Raw genomic sequence first — 21,674 nt, forward strand, 5'->3', positions numbered from 1 at the left:
TTTAGTATGCAAGTAACAACTCGTTTTTGAACTCATGATTCGAATCACTTCACAAAAAAGGCTTGATCAATACTATTGGAATTATTTTAGTATGAAGTTTTAAACAAAGAATTTGCAAAGAAAATCTTATCTAAAAATAGAAATTCTATTCTTTTTTATTACTCGATATGATGTCTCTAATTAAAGAAAAGATGGTTTTATATAGTCTTTATAATCTTAACCTATGTAACACATAACTTCTATAATTAATTAGTGCAATTAATGAAATGTGCTTATTAGTCATTGGACTAATTCCATAAATTTATCTGAGTTCATTGAATGCGACATAAAGTGCATTTAATGCATCTCTTTGTTGAAGCTCAACTTTGCACAACATATAAGAGAGGTCTTTAACGTTTTCTAAAATTTCCTTTGATGAGCTTACCATGGCTTGAATATCAGTGTACAAGATTTGTTGTAGCTTCTTGACTCTCGTCCTTATAATTGGACCTTGAGATATGAAAATTCTTTGGTCGTGGTTCATATCAGAACGTGTTTAGTAAAAAAATCGTGTATAACTATTATTATACCATTTATAATATAATATATTATATTATAGGTAAATCAACAAGAAGTTGCATAAATATACCTTTTAAATTTAAAATGTGTTTATTTTAAAATGTGGTTTTCGATTTATCATCTTAAAGTCATTTTTGGATAATCCACCTTGGATGTTTTTTTTTTTAAAAAAAAATTATTAAAACTTTTTCTTACCGTTTCTTATTTATTAGAATTTAAGGTTAAAATATTAATTTGATCCCTATATTTTAGATTATATTCTAGTACAAATTTAGTAAATTAGTAAATAATAATAATTTTCAGATAAAAAAGAACAATTGTGAACCTATAAAGATGATGCTATTATTTAAAAAAACAAATATTTGTAGAAATTATTTTAAAATATATTGAAAGTACACCAATTAAAATTTTAAATTTGAAAGCACATGGAGTCTAAAATCAGTTTGTAAGCTTTAAGTTATTAATTTATTTCCAAATATGTTGGAGTACGAAAATTAAAATTTTCTACCATATTCACATAAATAGTATTTAATTGAAATATTGAATATTGAAAATTTAGAAAGGATCAATTTGTAATTAAATATGTTGATGGCAACATATACCTATTTTCTTGGATTTACATCAAATTTGTAGGAAGAATCTTTGTATGAATCTAATTATTATTGCATCTCTAAAAATAGTAAATTTAAATCTTAAATAAACGACATGTGGGTCCTGTGTTGGTTGAAGAGGGAAACGAACATATTTTATAAGAATATGAAAATTTCTCTTCAGTAGACGCGTTTTCAAAATATGAGGCTGACGACAATATATAACGGATCAAATGAGATAATATACTTCGCTATTACACAACAACTATGATTTGAGTGAAAGAAGTCGTACGTCAATATGAATATTATTTTAATTTATTGTCGAGAAAATATTGAATAAAATAAAATAAATAGTTAGTGGTTTGAGTAGCTTTGGTGCCACTTTTTTGCTCTTGGGTTTTTATTTTCTTATTTATTTATTTTACTTATTTTTAGTTTGCTTTTGTTTTGCTTCACTCAAATTCTAAGCTTTAGCCTTTCCTTATTTTATAATTTTTCTATCATATTATTTTAAGAATATATATAATTTATTTTGTTATTAAATTGTAATTTTTATCGTTAAAATGAATATAATTCAACGATCATGCTTGTCCAAAGCATGTTACTTATGGCCGCATGACAGATGTTCTAGTCTTGGTTGTTCGGGTCGGTTGACAGGGACGTCAACCAATTGAGTGGGGGAGGATGTCACAGTCATGCATGTCCAAGGCGTGTTGTCAATGGCCACATGATACATATCCTGGTCTTACTTTGTCCACGACGTGTTGTCCATGGCCACATGATACATATCCTGGTCTTACTTGTCCACGACGTGTTGTCCATGGTTGCATGCCCGTTCCAAACCCTTTTTACATGCTTTCATCCTAGATAGGTCTTTACCATTCCATATTGTGTCAGTATGAGGGTGTATTACCGTTCACCAAAATCGTGTCTACACCTGCAAGGGCTAAAATGCCCCAAAATGTACTATAGGAGAATATGATTAGTTGTCAACTTCTTCCTACCCGAGAGTTATATGCAGTAAGTTGTTATTGTTACCATTTTGCTTACATTTCAATATAACACCGTTTCCAATTTCTCAAATCTTGCTTTCAAAACTCTCTTTCGAAATCTCTTTGCCTCCGTTTTCTAAAACTTTATTCTTGAACCAGGGCCAGAGGCTCGAGCATACGTCGATTGGTCGTAGGCGACGCAAGAACAATTGATATATTAAATAAAAAAATGTAGAGTGAAAAGAATTTAGAATTTAGATTATATTAATGATAATTATTTTTTAAAACTTTTTATTCGAGGTTAAAAATATTAATGTAGCAAAATATATATTTTTATTTTAATTTTTTTTAAATATTAATGAAAATTTAAAGTTTAAAGAATATTTTTTTAAAAAACTTCTAATTATTTCCATATTAATAGTATTTTTTAAAAATTAAGTCAATTTTTTAAACTGTTTAATGATATTTTATACAATTTAGTTTTTTTTTTTTCACTCGGAAAGAATCTCCCACTCACAGGTAAGTTTTATCCATGGTAAAATTAAATTTCTAAAAAAATGGTAAAAGTAAAAGTAAAAAAGATTTACAAGGGAAAAAATATTTCTAATAAAAAATAATTAGTCTTAAAAAGGATGATTAGATAAAACTTTATTATTATTATTATTATTATTTTTACAAATTTTCAACCAATCCCTTTGGCCTTATCGATACCATACACCAAATGAACATAACAATTATTCTAAAGATTTACTCCGATTAAGATTCCGATTCCGATTCCGATTCCGATTCAGATTCAGAATTAATGAAGATGGTCAATCTCGCCGCCGCTCATCTACCGATTCCGAAACAAAGCACTGAGCCGGAGGCCGCCGCATCCTCTCCCTCCTTCGAACGCGAGACTCCAAGCGCAAACCGCCGCGCCGAACGGCGTCCGGCGAACTTCGCACCGACGGCCGAATCGAACGTCGATCCGGAAGACGGCAATGACGCCGATTTGGAAACCGGCGGCGTCAACAGATCGAGTTTCCTCTTGTGATTGAAGAAGATATGGAAAAGAGAGAGCGATTTGGAGCGGTTTTTTGGCGGTTTTTGAAGAGAATGAGAAAAGTAAGAAGGAGGAGGAGTGAGAGGAGGAGTTAGATCATCGGAAAATCGGTGAAGAGGCGTACCTGGCTGAGACTCCCAAACGAAAGGAACAGCACCGGCCAATCCGCCATAGTAGATTCTAGAAGAGTGATTGGCTCTGGAACTTTCTCTGGTGAGAAGCTTGGAGAAGAATTTGTCGTTGTTCTTGAATTGAAGCGATTTTGGAGGATAATCGGAGGTTTCACAGAGCATAATTGTAAGTTTTCTGAAACGGAATCTCTGAATTTGCGATCTGATCTCTGCGTGTTCTGTTGAGGGAGGCCATTGTTTAGGGTCCCCTCAACTCTGTATATATGTGCCTCTCTACACCCCCTGTGGTCCCCACCTACAAAAAGCCCCTTTTTCTTTCTTCTTTTTTATTTATATAAATAATTCAAATTACAAAAAATTAAAACACTTTTTTATTATTATTATTATTATTTCATTTTATATATCTAAAATGATCAAATTCATTAATTAACATTTGGAAAATAAATTAAATTAAAAATATAAATTTCAAATTTTAAATAATAATAATAATAATAAATAAATAAATAAATTATTAATGTTTTCAAAGTGCTTATAAAATATAGCGTTATTCGAAAGTTTTTTTTAGTTTGAAGGCGTTTTATTATTATTTTGTTATTATAGTAAAAAATAGAAAATATTTATTCCGATACAAAAATTAATTTATCACATTTTCATAAATTTGAGTAATTTTTTTTATCGTCTCTATTTATTATTATCGACTTATTTAGTAAGAATTATCTAAATTAATCCAAAACCATAATTTATAATTATATTCATATAATTAATCTTATAATTGAATTTAGATCACGATTACACAGCTAAATAAATAAATAATATAATTCAATAATTATATGGAATTATCAGAATTTAAAATAATAATTTATATTTCATGAGTGACTTAATAATTTTTTAATTGATTGACCAAGATCAATAATAATATTTGAAATATGGTGACATTTTTAGTTTTGTAGTTGAAAAGTAGGTAAAGAATATATATAATTTTTATATGAATTAGTTGAAGGATTAAAAAACTCTACCAACTTTAAAATTATTATCGATATTAAACAATATCATATCTATTTCAACGCTTAAATTTGATTTTTATTTAAATAATTCATAACTAATTCATAACCGTGCAAAATCTGACCGAAAACAATATATCTACGTTCAATAGTTCTCGTAGTTAGAATAATCTAGACGAACTCCGTATAGCGCTTCATTATTAAAATATTAACACGATTATATTACCTATTAGCACGTTCAAGTTGTTACTTCATTATTAAAACATCTATTTACCTTACAAATAGTTAAAAATTATTTATAAGAGTTTTGACATAAAACAAATAATAAAAAATAATTAATAATAATAAAGAAAAATTATTATTATTACTATTTGGTTTATTAGTTATATTTAACTTTTAAAAATAATATTTAACTGATAATTTATTGTGACCAAATAATTTGTTGATGATATTCGTAACGGTCGCATTATGAATTATGGGAATGTTTGAAATTTTGAAGAAAAAACCCGACAAGATCTTTGGGAATCAACCTTATCTTTTTAAATTGGGCCGACACGTTTTATTAACTAAAGGCCCACTAACTTCCATTTCAATGCTTGCTTTGTATTGGGCCAGCCCAAATTCTATGTAGATTGCAACTCTTTTGGGCTCTGATTGCGTCATTATGGCCATTAATGTATATTTAATAAATTTTTTAATTTTTAATTCTATGGTAAATAGGCTCCTCATAAACAATTATTTGATTTATCGGATATAAATTTTAAATTTATGTATGTGAATTAAAAAAAATGAAAATTTAGAGAGTAAATATGTAATTAACAAAAATAAATAAATGAATCGATACAAGGGGAATAAGATTCGGATTACCTTGTTGATCGAATATCTCAAGGCAAGAACATTGTTTGAGATTCGAATCACTCCACAAGTAAGATCGATCATGTCTAGCTTAAATGATTCTTGTTGATCAAATATCTCAACGCAAGAACACTTGCTTGAGATTCGAATCACTCCACAATCCACAAGCAAGATTGATTATGTCGAGCTTGAATGATTCTACATGCAACCTAAATTACATAGAATTGCAAAGAAACTTAGCCATTGCCCAAAGAAAAGCACAAATGCTTCTAGTCTACTTACAAATACAACATACATGGCTTTACGTAGCCTAAAAAATGAAACTATTAAAGGCATTCCAAGAGTTGTAATATTCATACTTTGGCACTAATCAACCATTATGTAAATGTAATCTAAAGTAAATAAAAAATCTTAAAATACAATAACTCTAAATTACTCTAAATTGTAACCCACCCAAAATTTATAACAATCAAACTTCATTATTCCTGCATGATTTGAAACATCTTTTGATAATTTTGACAATCTTTTCTTCACATCTTCATTTAAGTATATTGTATGATTGATGTCTCTTGGTTCATATCAAATATATATATATATATAAATAAACTTATGGTGATTGTTGCGTAATTTATTTGTTTTTTAGTTGAAAATTATACTTATTAACAAAACATAAAGGTGTGTAAATCTCTTCTTAATAAGCGTGTTTAAAAAATCGTGAGACTTGAGATGTTAGAAATGGTATCAAGTCCGGTCACTAGATGTTGGGCTCTCTAACAAATGGTATTAAGTCCAATCACCAGACGGTGCGAGACACTAATCAGAGTAGAAGCGGGACCTTCTCTGCTAGATCAAATTACTAGATGTTGAGCTGTTACATACGATACCAGGTCCAGTTACCAGACAGTGCGAGTCACTAGTTGGAATAGAGCAGTACTTGCTCCAATATTAGGTACAGTCACCATATGCCATAGTTGTTACAAGTGATATGAAGTACATTCACAAGCCTGGGGGCATTTTTCTGTATTAGGTCCAGTTACATGATGTTGAGTTGTTACAAATGATATCACGTTCAGTCACCGGACAGGGTAAGACATTGATCAAAGTAGGGAGAGACCTTCAACGTATCAGGTACAAACACTTCAACAAAATGATATTTGGTCCATTTACTAGACCGTGCGAGGCACCAATGGGAATAAGGCGGGACCTTCTCCAGTATCAGGTTTAGTCACGAGACACTAGACTGTTACAAATAATATCAGATCCAACCATCGAACGGTGGTACAAATAATATCAGATCCAACCATCGAACGGTGGTACAAATAATATCAGATCCAACCATCGAACGGTGGTAGTCGGTAGATTTTCAATCACGTGAGAATGGAACTAATTGGAAAAAGGAAAAGAAAAACAGCAAAATTGTAAAGAAAAGAAGGGTGAGAGAGAGAGAGAGAGGTCGACCATTTCGTTTTCCGTCTCTCTCGTCTCGCTCTGCAAAAGGACTGTACACACTGCACCGTACTTTCTTCTCTGTACCTGCTTCGTATGCTTTTCTCTCTGCCTTCCCTCTTCTTCAAGAATCAAACCAGACGCCATTCCTTCTTCCTTCCCTCCATTTATTCCTCTTCATTTCACCATAAACCAAGAGTTTGGAGCTCTGCTTTCAATGCTGCATCATCTTGCCTTCCCAAGGTATTCTCCGTTTCTAGAATGTAGGTAGTTTTGTAGCAGTAGCAGCAGAAAAACTCTATTCAGAGTTTCATCCCGGGGTGCAGATTTGAGAGCAGTGAGATTCTTGTGTTCGGGAAGCGGAATGGGGAAAACCGGTAGCGGCGGCGATATGGAGAATGACGGCGGGGTTAGGGCGGAGATTGATACTTCGGCGCCGTTCGAATCGGTGAAAGAGGCGGTCAGTAGGTTTGGTGGAAGCGGCTTTTGGAAACCCTCTCACAGTCAAGGTCACAGTCACAGCCACAGTCACAGCCAGCCATCCGAACATGAGGTTTCTTCCTTCCACCTCTGAATTTAGATTTTGTTTAGGGAAAATGATGTCGTTTATTTTGGGATTCTATGAACTCTTGTTAAATAGACAATTTCGATCAAGAGCTCGTGTTAGAAATATCTCTGCAAATTTTGGCATTGTTATGTATAGTGACTTTTCTTGTTTTTTTGTTGTTGGTTTATTTTTGTTGTGTCCTGTAGGTATTGATTCGAGCTATTTATATGTTTTTTGGCCTGTTTGTAGATAGGATGAAACTAGAGGCCTCATTTCAAGTTTTTGTTTCCAATTTCAATTTCAGCTATGAAACTAGAGGGTTCAGAATTGGTTGATTGGGTTTAGCTTTAAAAGATGAACTCATGTTTGTTCCTCGGGTTTGTCAAGCTTGGAGTCTATTGGATAAATCGATGAGTTTCAATACTTTCTCACCCCCAAATTCACCTCTGACATGGTTTTCTTAAGCCTATGCTGCCTCAACTTAGACTCAAAGCATAGGTTTCATCACACTAAGTTTTCAGAACCCTCCAAGTGTTAACATTTTCAAGCCTAAGATGCCAAACAGACACTCTTATGGGTGTTTGAGCTGAGAGTTTGGGCTTGGTTGAGTTTCATATTGGCTTAAGAAACCCAACCCATGTTTGTCTCGGGCATTTGTCGAGCCTTGAGTTAGTTGAACAAACCTATAAGTTTCTGCACTTCCTAAATCTACTCCCTTACATGATTTTCCTTAGGATTCCCTAAACTAGGTTTGAAAACCTAGGCTTCTTAATCCCTCTATTGTTTCTCTTAAGTTTATGTTGCCGGATGTCATGGTGATACTTGTCTAAGGCGTGTTGCCCATGATCGCATGCCCATTGCATGCCAAGACCCTTGCCTTGTATCACTTTATTTCTTTCCTTCACTGCTTTCATGATGTATTTTCTAAATTTTTGATGTTTCGGCAAAATCATGTCTACGACAGGTAGATATGAAATACCCCAGAATGTAATATAGGGGGATGTGACCCGTCGTCAACTCCTCCTACCTAGATTTTGTATGACGATTTGACGATATCACACCTAGGCCTGCCAGACCTGAATTGCCTCAAAATGTACTATAGGGGGATGCGTCTAGTTTTCAAATTCTCCTTACCCTGAAAGTTATATGCTATTCAAGCCATTGTGTTTCCCTTTTGCTTGTAGTTATATAATGTTGCTTTCAATCTTTCTTTCAACCTTGTTTTCAAACTCCCCTTTCGAAAATTTCTCTACCCCGTTTTCTAAAACCTTCTCCTCCAAAAGGGGCCTCTCCCCTTTTGCAAATTTCTCTGCCCCGTTTTCTAAAACCTTCTTCTCAAAAAGGGGTTAGAGGCTTGAGCATATGTTGCCCTTCTGTAGGCGACACGATCCCAAATTGACTTGACTAACTCAGTATTGGGAGTGAGTGACGCACAATCGTAAAAGTTCGCAGCTAAGAAAAGTACGATTGTGACACTAGGGTTGATTCTTACTAATTTAGAATTAACTGTACCATGACTTGTTTGCTAATCAATCTGGTATGTCTTCTTTTTTCTTCTTCATCATTAGCATGATAAGGACGAGGTCGACATTGACATTACAATACTGGAGAAGCAGGCAAAGAACATGGAGAGTGAATTGATTGTCAAGGAAAGGGAGACCCTGGAAGTCTTAAAAGAACTCGAAGCGACCAAGAAGATTGTGGAAGATTTGAAACAGAAGCTGCAGAAAGAAGCATTTGAAGTTAGTGCGACTCGGGAAGCGACGAGAGGTGATATGAATGTAACTGCTGCTAAAGAAGCAGTTAACGAAAACGTCGGGCCCGACGGTCAAGGTCAGAATGTGCAAATATCCCCTCCAGCACCTGGTTTAATTCTTATGGAACTAGAACAGGCCAAGCTAAATCTTACTAGGACGACTGGTGAAATTGCTGATATTCGAGCTTCTGTTGAATATTTTAACAAGAAATTAGAGAAAGAAAGAACTGGACTCGAGAAAACTCGAGAGAGGTTAGCTCAGAATTTGTCTAATATATCTGCCCTTGAGGAAGAGCTAAACCAAACAAAACTGAAGTTACAAGTGCTAAAAGATGCTGAGGCAAAAGGGTTTCCAGATAACCCTCTAGAGAATTCAAAGGAGCTGCAAGAATTATGTTCCGAGGCCGAAAAGTTTAAGAAAATGAGGGAAGTAGCCACACTAGAAGTTTCAAGAACAGAATTTGAGATTGAACAGAACAAGGCCATGCTAAAAACAGCTCAAGTCAAGTTGGTTGCAGCCAGGAAAATGAAGGAAGCTGCTAGAGCAGCAGAAGCTGTTGCTCTCTCTGATATCATAATCTTGACAAAGCACGGAAATCCATCGAGTGATTTTTCACTAACTCGTGGAGACGAAAGCGTAACTCTTTCGTCGGAGGAATATTCTACTCTTACTCTTAAAGCTTGTGAAGCTAAGGAACAATGCAGAAAGAGAGTTACAGACATGATGCAACTAGTTGAAGCTGCTAACACATCAAAAATGGACATCTTGAATCAGGCAGAGAAAGCTTCTGAAGAACTCGAAACGAGTAAAAGGGTATTGGAAGCCGCTATGAGCAGGGTGGATGATGCAAATCAGGGAAAGCTAGCAGTCGAAGAAGCGCTTCGCAAATGGAGGTCAGAGCACGGTCAGAAACGGCGTACGGTTCAAAGCTCTACCAAGTTTAAGAATGCTTGTCCTTCTCACTTTAAAAGAGATTCTAGGATACTTGATGTGAATGAAGTGAGCATGGTCAGTGATGAACCAACGCCTGTCTTGAAGCCAACTCTTTCGATAGGACAGATACTAAGCAGGAAGCTACTACCTCCCGACGAATTCGAAACGCCAACTCTCCCTGAGAAAAGCTCAGTTAAGAGAAAGATGTCACTTGGTCAGATGCTCAGCAAACAAAGTGGTGATGTTTCCTCCTTAAAGAAGGCTGAAAATAGCGAGAAGCAGACATTTGGAAAACGAAAGAAGTCGGGATTCGCTCGGTTTACTCTGCTGTTGGCGAAACGGAGTAAAAGGAAGAAGAAAGCTGCAGTTGTTAAGAAGTAACCAGCTAGTTTAGTCTAAGTTTGATCAAAAGATCATCATCCATAGCTGGTCTCTGAGTACTTTCTCTTGTATCTTCTCTCCCCTTGTTAGGTCTTACTTTAGGATGTTGTTTATATTTTGGATAGTTTGTAGATGGCTGTGCCTTATATATTTTGTATGTGTTGTTATATCTTGTACTTGATCCTTAAGGATTGTTATTACCTCAGTGCAAAGATCACAGCTGAAATGCAGTTTTTAGAGTTCTTGCCATTTCAGCTTTAGAGTTCTTGCCATTTCAGCTTTGTTGAAGGGATACATATTTGTCCAATTCATGTGAGATCCTATATTGGTTGAAGAGAAGAATGAAACATTTATTATCAAGGTGTGGAAGTCTTTTCTTAACATATGCATTTTAAAATTTTGAGCGGAAGTTCAGAAGAGAAAGCCGAAAAATGACAATATCTGTTAGCAGTGGGCTTGAGCTGTTACAAATGGTATCAGAGCCAGACATTGGGCTGTGTGCCAGGACGCTGAGTTCCGAAGGGGGGGAGTGTATTGTGACATCCCATATCGATTGGAAAGAAGAACGAGTACCAGATAGTACGCTAGGCCCTGAAGGAGGGTGAATTGTGAGATCCTACATCGGTTGAAGGAGGGTGAATTATGAGATCCTACAACGGTTGAAGAAGGAAACGAAACATTGGTTATAATAGTGTGGAAACCTCTCCCTATCAAATGCATTTTAAAACTTTGAGGGGAAGCTCGAAAGAGCCGACATCAATTGGAGAGGGATACGAAACGTTCATTGTAAGGGTGTGGAAACCTCTTTTAGAGAGGGAAATGCATTTTAAAACCTTGAGGGGAAGCTCGGAAGAGCCGACATCAATTGGAGAGGGATACGAAACGTTCATTATAAGGGTGTGGAAACCTCTCTTAAAATCTTGAAGTGGAAACCTCTCTTAAAATCTTGAAGGAAAGCTCCTGAGAAAAAGCCAAAAAAACAACACAACAACAACGTTAAATAATTTTCATAGTTAAAATTATTTGTAATATAATATTCTTCTTCAAAAAAAAAAAAAAGATGGATGACTTTTAGATTCTAAAAACTGGATACAATCTGAAACTATAAATTAGGAATTGCAAAGAGCCATATTGAATAGAATGCTCCGAGCTTCAACCCAACATTAGAGGAATCAATTCTATCGTCTCTTTCGGGCGCCTCTGAACAGGGAAGCAGAGCCTGGCTGTCTAAGCGAGGTATGTATTTCTCTGCAATCTGATTTATATTCTATTGGTAATCGACAATTCTTTATCCTGCGCGCTGAGAAATCGTGTGCAGAAGAAGATTTTACGATCATCGGTGGTTCAAATTTCAGAGAATCGATATCTTTTTCTTCGTTTTCTTGGGGGTTTTTTTCTTCTCCCCGCCCTTTCACTGCTTCTCTTAATTTTAGCCCCTGCATATGATCGGCGCATGGCTTTTATAACCCTCTGTCGCTTGTTCTATTTGTAATTTGTCCTTATTTCATTGGCGTCTGTATGCAATGTCTTTTAATTTCATTGTCACTGTTCGACAGTAGATTCAATGTTTTGTTGGATTGAAATCCTTAAATGAATTAAGAAACGTTGACCGTAAAATCACCATCGGTTCATTTTTTTCGTTTTCTTTACAGGAATTAGGCGCTATGGATTTGAGGTTTGGAATTGTTTTCCTTCTTGTGGTGGGTGCTGCTTGGGATTGTGATGCTAGAAACCTCGAATCATTTGGTAATTCCTTTTTGCTTACTTTTTCACTACCAGATGGCAATTTGATCAATGTTTCTGGTTGTTGCTTAGAATTGGCAAAGGACATGTTTCAATTTCGGCTCTGATCTTATTGCAACCTCGATTTCATCGTGTCAAGTCCTCATCGTCCCTGATGAAAATTGTTGTGTTATATGGAAAATTAAGGATATTTTGCCATGAAGTTTAATGGATTGAAAATTTATGTAACAACAAGAAGTCATTTCTGGGTGGGGAGAGTTACTTACTATGGGTCAAATCACAAGAAGTGAGTAAGCTTTTGTTTAATTTGGTGGATCTGTCTATTTCATCAATTTAAATTTAAGAAATGGAGAATTTCCAACTCAATGAACAAAATCTATTTTATGCTATATCATTTTCTCCATAAATTTTAATGTGATGGCAAATCTGTGATTGAAAAAACTAATATATAAAGGATGAAGTTGAAACTTCTAAAAGCTTTGGAACAGAATTATAAGATAGTCTAAACTCTAGAGACTAAATGATGTATAATTCAATGGTTCTGGTTATGTATCCTGATTTCCAGTCCTTTTACGAGTACTCGTCTTTTAGAATTCCAACAAATATAAGCATCGTGTGAAGATGATTTTCATTTTGAAAACGCATTCAATATGCTGTTTCGAATGATATTTTATCGCCAGAGTAGTTACCATTTCTGCCTTTTCAGATTCTGAGTTAAGCTACCTGAAGCAAGGGAAGGACGTTGAGGCTTTATCTGAAGCTTCCAGCAAGCCGAAGGTATGTGAACTTTGTGAGAGCTTGGTCAGTCAGGCAGTTGAGTATCTTGCAGAAAACCAGACCCAGAGTGAGATTATTCGTATTCTCCGACAAACCTGTGCTGTGGTGGGTTTGTTCAAGGAGGGGGTATGACTGCACGTTACTCATACAGCTTTTCATTACATGAATCTGCATAAGTGTGTTTTTGAAAATGAAGAAAACCTTTATCGATTTCTAGCCAATTCTATTAGTATCTATTAGGGACAGAACGAATATAATTTGCTGTTATTAATATTATGTTATCCTTGAATCAACTTTCAGTGCGTCAGTCTGGTAGACAGCTATGTTCCTCTCTTCTTCTCAGAGGCTTCCTCAATTGAACCTGCTAGCATCTGCCAGTCCGATTCTGTGAGCAAGTTACAGTAATCTCCTCGCAGATTCAGGAACATAGCTGTGAATTCTGTCATCAGACCATTTCAAAAATATTGGATAAGTTGAAAGATCCTGACACACAGGTTTGATATTACACATTCTGCTAGATATGCTTGTTAGATGAACACGACTCTGTACAATGGTATGATATTGTCCACTTTGAGCATAAGCTCTCGTGGCTTTGCTTTGGGCTTCCCCAAAAAGGCCTCACCCCAATGGAGATAGTATTCCTTGATTATAAACCCATGATCATTCCCTAAATTAGCCGATGTGGGACTTTCATCCAACACCTTCCCTCGAACAAAGTACATTTCCCCTTAATCGACTCCTTTTTCTTTTGAAGTCTTAGTCATTTTTTACTATGCATTCGAGGCTCACAATACTTTTGTTTGATATTTGAGGATTCTATTGGCAGGTCTAAGTTTAGGACATGACTCTGATACCATATTAGATGAACGCAACTCTCCACAATGGTATGATATTGTCCACTTTGAGCATAAGCTCTCATGGCTTTGCTTTGGGCTTCCCCGAAAGGCCTCACCCCAATGGAGATAGTATTCCTTGATTATAAACCTATGATAATTCCCTAAATTAGCCGACGTGGGACTTTCATCCAACAATGCTTACAATGGAAGTCTATTATGGTGTTTGAAAAAACATAGATGGAGACAATCTGCAACTTGAAAATAGTGATTGGTAATATGCACAAGGGTAATTGAATTACATATATGTATTCATGGTAGTGTCAAAACTTACCAAAAGTTCTATAGTTGTTAATAAACACATGTATATATACATACATACATACATATATATATATATATATATATATATATATATATCTCTGGAGGATGGTAGTTTCTTAGAATTTTTTTTTTGTTTGTGAACGTGTTGCATTCTCTTGGCTATGAACTAGGGGGATATGTCTTGTGTACTGAATCTTCGAAACATACTGCTTTGCTTTCTGTGTAACAGGTAGAGATACTCCAGGCGCTTTTGAATATATGCGACTCTTTGGGGAAACGTGCAAAAGAGGTATGGAGAAATTTTGAAGTCAATGCTTACAGTATTTTATGGTTGTTCTGTTTGAGAATAGTAAAAAGCAAATATGGTTCATGTCTCTATGTCTATTCCCCATCTTTATCAATTTCAAGTTCCGAAGTCATTCTGTCTTTCTTTTACATTTATGTATCCTATGTATTGTTGTCAGCCTCATGGTTTTAAAATGCGTCTACTAGGAAGAGGTTTCCACACCCTAATAAGAAATGCTTCTTTTCCCTTTTCAACTGATGTGGGATCTCACAATATTAGTTAGAGAAAAGAGGATTATTGGAAAAGGGCGCTAAAGCATGTGCCTTAGTGAAGGCGTCTTGCTTCTTTGAAGTGAGGCTCGGTAGGTGGGCTTTGCCCAAACATGCTTTTTAATTGCTCAGGTACGATCTATTAGACACAAAATTAATAGTTTAATATTTTATTATACACAAAAATCAAATTTGTGTAATAGATTCATTAATTAAAAGATCATACATTGTTCAATAACATTTTTAACAGCTTTAAATTTCATGTAAAATTGAAAGTTCCTAATCTATTAGTTACTTTCAAAGTCTAGAGAACCATTAGACCATATTAAGCCTTCCACGAGGAAGGCTTGAACATAGGACTCCTGATATTATTTCTAAATATCCCCAAATCTTTACCTTCAGCTTTCCATTATTATATATATATATATATATGTATGTATGTATGTATGTATATATTTGGTTATTGTTAGTAGAAACTAGCTTTATCACTGTGATTCTCTCTTCCAATCATGCTTACAATTTCTCACACAAACTATCACCCAAAGAACCATATCATTTAACCCATCAATAATTGACATGAGACAATCGACTCCGACTGCATGTCAATCAATGATCAATATGTTACTCTAACATTGCGACATTTTCCATCGTTGAGCAGTGCAAGAAACTGGTATTTGAATATGGGCCTCTGATCCTAGCCAACTCGGAGAAAATTCTAGAACAAACAGATATTTGCAAAGCAATTCATGCTTGTCCGGGCATAGCTGGTGGTGACAAGGCCATATCATCTGTTGGAACTGTGTCTTCGCTTGCCGACGCTTGAACTCGCACACCAAACACAACGGGGGGATCTACATGTCATGTCAGAACGAAAACGGGTAAGGAAGTTACTTTTTCTTTGCCCCTCTCTGTCTTCTTGTGAATCTAATATGATACAATCTTTTCCCATGGATGGTCTGTGTTATCATGTACATTGATATGTGGATATGTATGATTGGCTGTTGGCTGTTGCAATATTGAGTAAAGAATCATTCTACTTTGTTTGTGGCTGTTCAGTTCGAATTGTTGATTGAATGAGTAAGTGTATTGAAACTTCCAAAGTCTTGTCTAAGCCCTGGAATTTTGATGCTTTGCTTGAATTGGAAGTTGATGTTCTCTTGCTTTTTAACCCTTGTGGTTTGCTGTCATTTAGCCGTTTGAACTTTGGATTATGAGAATAAATAATAACGTGAGATGATGAGAAAAAGGCAATAATTAAAGACGTGTTGTCGGTCGCTCGGGCTCCGCATTTCAAGTTCGTTATCCTAACCGTCTCCTCTGCTCCACTGGGAGCCTGACCCTTTCTTTGATCCTATATACAGCTTAGCTCCTCAACTCTCTATATCTTTAGCCGCTCGGTGTAATAGCTTGCTTCTCGGGTGACTCGCACCTCGGGTGGTGCGACTGAGCCGGATGGATTGATAAAAAGTACGTGTTAGGTTAAAATGATGTAAAAATTTTATTTTTAGTTGATGAATTTAATTTTAAAGTTGAATAGATTAAATTTATGGCTCAATTTATATTTACATAAATAAATAATTTAATCAACCTCTATAAGCCACGCAATTCTTAGAAAACTTGCCGTGGAGGGTATTGAAGTAAAGTGACCATTCTAAAGACGCCACCAGTAAACAACTAAAAAAGTGACGCGTGTGGCTGGAACTGGGGCGGCGGCTGTTACCGAATGCGACGGCGATGCGGTGGGCAGTCCGACTTGGAGCTTGGATGCATCACTGTCCTACTTGTCGTTCCGTGATTGGTGCGGGTCAGGGAGTTAGGTCACAGCCAATCAAGTACGTACCCCACAGTCTCGTATCTTCTTTGCCAAGTATTTTGTCTCTCATTTTAAGCTCTAATTTTTGTTATTAATTAATATTTAATGTTGTTAAACCCATATAATTTTTCAATTATTATAACAATAAATTAAAATATTACTCAATAAATTATAAATTTAATCTTAAAAAAAAAAAAAAACTTACTAGCTTCATTAATTGAATTATGTTTAAATTGATAATTTTTGTTTCTATTTTAATAATATTTAATTAATCTTATATATTAAATTATTTTCACAATTTGATAATTATGTTAGCTGTTAAATAAAAAGTACTTATATCTTATATTTTTCAAAATTATTTAAAAAAATAAATTTGTATGGCTGTACAAAAATGATTTTATGAATTATAAATATATAACTTTTATTTATTATCACAAATTTTGAGAATTTTCAATTCTTTATTAAGATTTTTTAGAAAGAATTTGAATTCTCTAGACATACTTTAAATTATTATTTTTAAATGTAAAAATAAAATTTGATTAATTAGTATTTGTTTCTATAATTATTTCAGACAAAATAATAATTTTTCTTAATTTTTCCGTTGGAAGTACAGAAATATGTATTAATTATTTCCATGTAAAGATTTAAACGTCATCACCGCCACAGAATTCAAATAATGAAGGAAATGGCAGAATCTGTAATTTGGTGAACATTAGAGGGCCTTTCAGTAAATTTGATAAGATATTCGACGGTTTTGGTATCTTCCGGAGGACCACCGTTCTTAAAATGGAGAGAGAGCGAGCGGCCAAATCCAATTTGTGGTTGCGTTCAGGGTTCGGGTTTTCGAGATTTCGCTGAAGCTCCATTGCGTACATTCTCAATCTTCTAGCTGTTTTGCAGCTAATTTCATCAGATTCTTCTCGATTCCTCTTCGATTTCTTGGTAAGCGAATGGAATTCTTGTTCATTTTTTTACGCTGTAATTAGATTTATTTTGGTGTCGATTTTCTCTTTGTTCATTTAGTTATTAGGCACTGAGCTCTGATTTTCGATTTGTGATGATGAGGTTGTGAATCAAAGCTTCTGTTTCTTTTTTATGTTCGATTCTGTTTGGTTTCGGAGAATGAGAGGATATGAATTTCGTGATTTGTTCAAGTCACTGTGTATTGACCATTACGGCTTTGATATTATATTCGATAGAGAAATTCTTCCGTTTCACTCGGATTTGTGGTATGTGATGGTGAAGATATGAATCGACTCGTTTTTTCTTGTTCTTGTATGTCTTGTATGTCTTTCCTCTTTTCTGTTATCGAATTTCATTCCACCGCTTGTTTGTTCTCTCGATTTGTGCGCATCACTGATGGTACGTGCTAATTTGGGTTTAAATTTATTTATCTGTCCAATATTTTCCATCATTAATTGGAGGAAGAAATATGTGACTGTGTAACCTTGTTCTTGCAAGACGAGAATTCTCTAGGTTAATATTTTCCTCTGCTTGCATCCAATGACTAAATTTTGTGCTGGATCGTGTTGCGATTGCTAGTTGGCTTCGCTGTTTGATTTGTATTTCAGACCGCGAGATTTATAAATGACTCTTATGAGTTAGAATAGAAACCTTTTATCTGACATTTATTCAAACCTGGGAAGCTGTTATCTATTCTTCAGATGTATTGACTGTATTTTATGGAATTGGATGATTCATATATTCATATTCCATGTTTTCTATATGATTACCTTGGGCTTTTATTCAGTTATATCAATGTCAAATAGGTATTTAAATATAATTCATAAGAATGTTAGATAAACGTCTGTGATTCTCAATTTTAATTTCAGCCTTAAAGAGGAATTCTATCTGACTTGCTTCATTTTCAGCAGTTTGATTAAAGTCACCTGGGAATGCTGAAACATGTGTATGCAAGTCGAGGCTTTCTTCTCTGAGGTTGATGAGGTTATTCAACCATCGTGGATGCCTTGTTACGTGCTTCATGAAATTGGTTATTTAATTCGTCAACCTTACAGCTCGGGATGCCAAATGGCCACGGCAGCTTTCAATGCAAGAGAACCTGTAATCAAGCACAGGGATGATAAAGATGGTTGAGTTTATGTTTAAATATTACTTGACTGATTATTCTGTCCAGTGGCAGTAGCTGTTACTATTTTTTTTTAGTTAAGTACGTTTGTCATGGAGAACAAAGGGGCTATCTTGATGCAACGTTATGAATTAGGAAGGCTTCTGGGGCAGGGAACCTTTGCCAAGGTTTACCATGCTAGGGACATTAAAACTGGTGTGAGTGTGGCTATTAAAGTTATCGACAAGGAGAAGATCTTGAAGGTTGGGATGATCGATCAGATCAAGAGGGAGATCTCTGTCATGAGATTAGTTAAGCATCCCAACGTAGTTGAGCTATATGAGGTTATGGCAACCAAAACTAAAATTTACTTTGTCATGGAATATGTCAAAGGGGGTGAGCTATTCAACAAGGTATCCAAAGGAAAGCTTAAAGAAGCTGTTGCACGGAAATATTTTTGGCAGCTGATCAGTGCTGTCGATTATTGCCACAGTAGAGGAATATGCCATCGAGATTTGAAACCGGAAAACTTACTGTTGGATGAACATGGTAACTTGAAGGTTTCTGATTTTGGGTTGAGTGCTCTTGCCGAATCTAAACGCCAAGATGGATTGCTCCATACTACCTGTGGAACCCCTGCTTATGTTGCTCCAGAAGTCATTAACAGGAGAGGTTATGATGGATGCAAAGCTGATATTTGGTCATGTGGAGTGATTTTATTCGTTCTATTGGCTGGTTATCTCCCATTCCATGATTCTAATCTAATGGAGATGTATAAGAAGATTGGGAAAGGAGAATTTAAATTCCCCAACTGGTTTGCTCCAGAGGTGCGCAAGCTGTTGTCAAAGATTTTGGATCCTAACCCAAATACCAGGATTACTATTGCCAAAATAATGGGAAGTTCTTGGTTAAGGAGGGAGAGTGTGAAACCAAAAATTAATACCGAAGACGTGAAAGAAGTTGCTCCTTTGGATGTCGATACAATTTTCGTGTCTATGACTGAGGACAGGGATTCTGTCAGAGAGCTGAAGCAAGAAGTGGGAAAGCCATTGAATATGAACGCGTTCGACATAATCTCCTTGTCGTCAGGTTTCGATTTGTCAGGATTGTTCGAGGAGACTAATCAAAAGAAAGAAGAAAGATTCACATCGAACAAGTCGGCTTCCACCATCATCTCTAAACTGCAAGACATTGCAAAGTGCCTGAAATTGAAAATCAAGAAGAAAGACAAAGGCGTACTGAAGATCGAAGGGTGCAAGGAAGGTCGAAAAGGAGCTGTATGTATTGATGCAGAGATTTTCGAGGTCACCCCATCATTCCATATTGTCGAAATGAAGAAGTCAAACGGAGATACTCTGGAATATCATAAGTTAATGAAAGACGATATAAGACCCGCCCTGAAGGACATTGTCTGGACCTGGCAAGGCGAGCAGCAACATAGACAGCTACCACAAGCAGAACAACAATGTCGAGAAGAAGCGCAACAACAGTCTGGTACCGATCAATTATATAACGCGGGACTGTTGGAGGCTTCTCCTTAGAGTATGAGGTACTATACTCCGCCCTATCTTTTATATGTTATTACATATCGGAAGCTTGTAGCATAACATTTTGTAATGAATGCTTATTTGTTTGTTGATATTATGTCTCAAGGCTTATTGATAAGTTACTTTCTCCACATTCAATTGACTACGACCGGTAGAATGATCACTGTTCACAAAAGTAAAACCATAGGGTCCATATCATTGTTAGACGAATACGACTCTTCACAATTGTATGATAAGTTACTTTCTCCACATTTTTGAATTGACTATGACTGGGAGAATGATCACTATTTGATCACTATTCACAAGAGTAAAACCATAGGGTCCATATCATTGTTAGACGAACAGAACTCTCCACAATGGTATGATATTGTCCACTTTGAGCATAAGCTCTCGTGGCTTTGCTTTGGACTTCCCCAAAAGGCCTCACACCAATAGAGTTAGTATTCCTCACTTATAAATCCATAATCATTTCCTAAATTAGCCGATGTGGGAGGGGGAAACGTTTGTGTTTGGCTATCAATTCTATTCACAGCCGTAAAAGGCTTTTTTAGCATATATTGACTACAGCCGTAAAAGGCTTTTTTAGCATATATTGATTACTGACTGCATAAATAATTACTTCATCATGTGCATACCCACATGCCACTATTTTGGGCAAACCACACAATTTCTCAAATATGTTGGTATAGCTTGACTGACATAATATATATTCGCAATCTAAATATTGGAAGTTCTTAACCCATGGGACCATCGTATGTCACGCGATTTGATTATCGTAAAAAATCCACGAGATTCAAACACCAACTTTAATATAATTCAATTCCATTCAAAACTATATTCTATATATCAACGATATTGATAATAGTTATGTTTTTTACCTTATGTTTCATCATGGTTTTCACTTTCTTAGACCAACATTTGAACTATTTAGAGGTGTATACGAGTTGGGCTAGTGACTCAAATAGTACGAATATAATTCATAACTCAATCTAATTCAACTCTTTTTTTTTTTTTTTTTTTGGTTGGGTGGACTTGTCATGTTTTTGTTTTCATTATTTAAAAAAAAAACTCTCTATTTTTTCAGTTGGGTTAGGTGGACTTGTCAGGTTTTTGTTTTTATTATTTAAAAAAAATTTACTTATCCTTTGTAGGTTACATTTAATAATTAAAATATTATAAAACTTAAATATCAAATAGATACAAATCTTATAAAGCTTAAATATCTAATAGTTACAAGTCACAAATGCATCACTAACGTTAAATATTATGAATTTTTGTAATAATCTCTAAAGGTAAAAGTTATTCTTAATTTTCTTAACACTCGCATTGATTTCAATTGATTGAATCGGTTCTGATCTTTTTTGAACAAGTGAGGCTTTCCAAAACGGGTAGACCTTAGTTACCCGCTTATTGGGATTTGCAAGAAGCTTGAGTTTTGAAAAAAGAAAAAGTCAAAGCGCAGACTGAAGGACTGAAGGACCGAAGGTTCTGTTTAACACATCTTGGCCAAGTAGAAAAGGAAAGAAATGCTTTGTCTGTTTGTAGGTTGAATCTCGACCGAAGGACAAAAGGTTCTGTTTAACACATCTCACAGCAGACCAAATGACAGAAGGTTCTGTTTAACACATTTTGGCCAAGCAAGAAAGGAAAGAAATGCATGCTTTGTCGGTTTGAATCTCACAGCAGACTGAAGGACAAAAGGTTCTGTTTAACACATCTCACAGCAGACCAAATGACAGAAGGTTCTGTTTAACACATCTCACAGCAGACCAAATGAC

The 21,674-nt window shown here is 35.3% G+C and overlaps 3 protein-coding genes and 1 non-coding gene across 4 annotated transcripts; 3 read left to right on the forward strand and 1 right to left on the reverse strand.

Annotated features, from left to right (window-relative positions):
* Positions 1 to 2,776: 2,776 nt before the first annotated feature.
* LOC111803843 (uncharacterized) lies at positions 2,777 to 3,569 on the reverse strand. Its single transcript, XM_087127592.1, has one exon. The coding sequence runs from the start codon at positions 3,476 to 3,478 to the stop codon at positions 2,969 to 2,971; it is 510 nt and encodes a 169-aa protein (XP_086983718.1). The 5' UTR covers positions 3,479 to 3,569; the 3' UTR covers positions 2,777 to 2,968.
* Positions 3,570 to 6,589: 3,020 nt separating this feature from the next.
* On the forward strand, positions 6,590 to 10,508 carry LOC111803840 (WEB family protein At2g38370). Its single transcript, XM_023688430.2, has 3 exons — positions 6,590 to 6,861; positions 6,945 to 7,171; positions 8,734 to 10,508. The coding sequence occupies exons 2-3, from the start codon at positions 6,983 to 6,985 to the stop codon at positions 10,234 to 10,236; spliced, it is 1,692 nt and encodes a 563-aa protein (XP_023544198.2). The 5' UTR covers positions 6,590 to 6,861; positions 6,945 to 6,982; the 3' UTR covers positions 10,237 to 10,508.
* An 805-nt stretch (positions 10,509 to 11,313) lies between these two features.
* Positions 11,314 to 18,504, forward strand: LOC111803313 (uncharacterized). The gene is made up of 10 exons (XR_015422653.1): positions 11,314 to 11,472; positions 11,889 to 11,982; positions 12,686 to 12,882; positions 13,057 to 13,250; positions 14,143 to 14,202; positions 15,127 to 15,346; positions 15,830 to 15,935; positions 16,081 to 16,300; positions 16,895 to 17,223; positions 18,156 to 18,504. It is a non-coding gene; the product is annotated as an uncharacterized LOC111803313 (transcript).
* On the forward strand, positions 18,463 to 19,988 carry LOC111803312 (CBL-interacting protein kinase 18). Its single transcript, XM_087127591.1, has one exon. The coding sequence runs from the start codon at positions 18,463 to 18,465 to the stop codon at positions 19,888 to 19,890; it is 1,428 nt and encodes a 475-aa protein (XP_086983717.1). The 3' UTR covers positions 19,891 to 19,988.
* Positions 19,989 to 21,674: the final 1,686 nt, after the last annotated feature.

This window comes from Cucurbita pepo, chromosome 10 (genome assembly GCF_057944985.1).
Source record: "Cucurbita pepo subsp. pepo isolate OVF chromosome 10, ASM5794498v1, whole genome shotgun sequence".
In the NCBI taxonomy this organism is placed as follows: domain Eukaryota; kingdom Viridiplantae; phylum Streptophyta; class Magnoliopsida; order Cucurbitales; family Cucurbitaceae; genus Cucurbita; species Cucurbita pepo.

Coding starts and splice junctions, on each gene's coding strand:
- LOC111803843 (XM_087127592.1), bottom strand. CDS start 3,478: ATGCTCTGTGAAACCTCCGATTATCCTCCAAAATCGCTTCAATTCAAG.
- LOC111803312 (XM_087127591.1), top strand. CDS start 18,463: ATGGAGAACAAAGGGGCTATCTTGATGCAACGTTATGAATTAGGAAGG.
- LOC111803840 (XM_023688430.2), top strand. CDS start 6,983: ATGGGGAAAACCGGTAGCGGCGGCGATATGGAGAATGACGGCGGGGTT. Junction 7,172..8,733: donor GCCAGCCATCCGAACATGAG/GTTTCTTCCTTC, acceptor CTTCATCATTAG/CATGATAAGGACGAGGTCGA.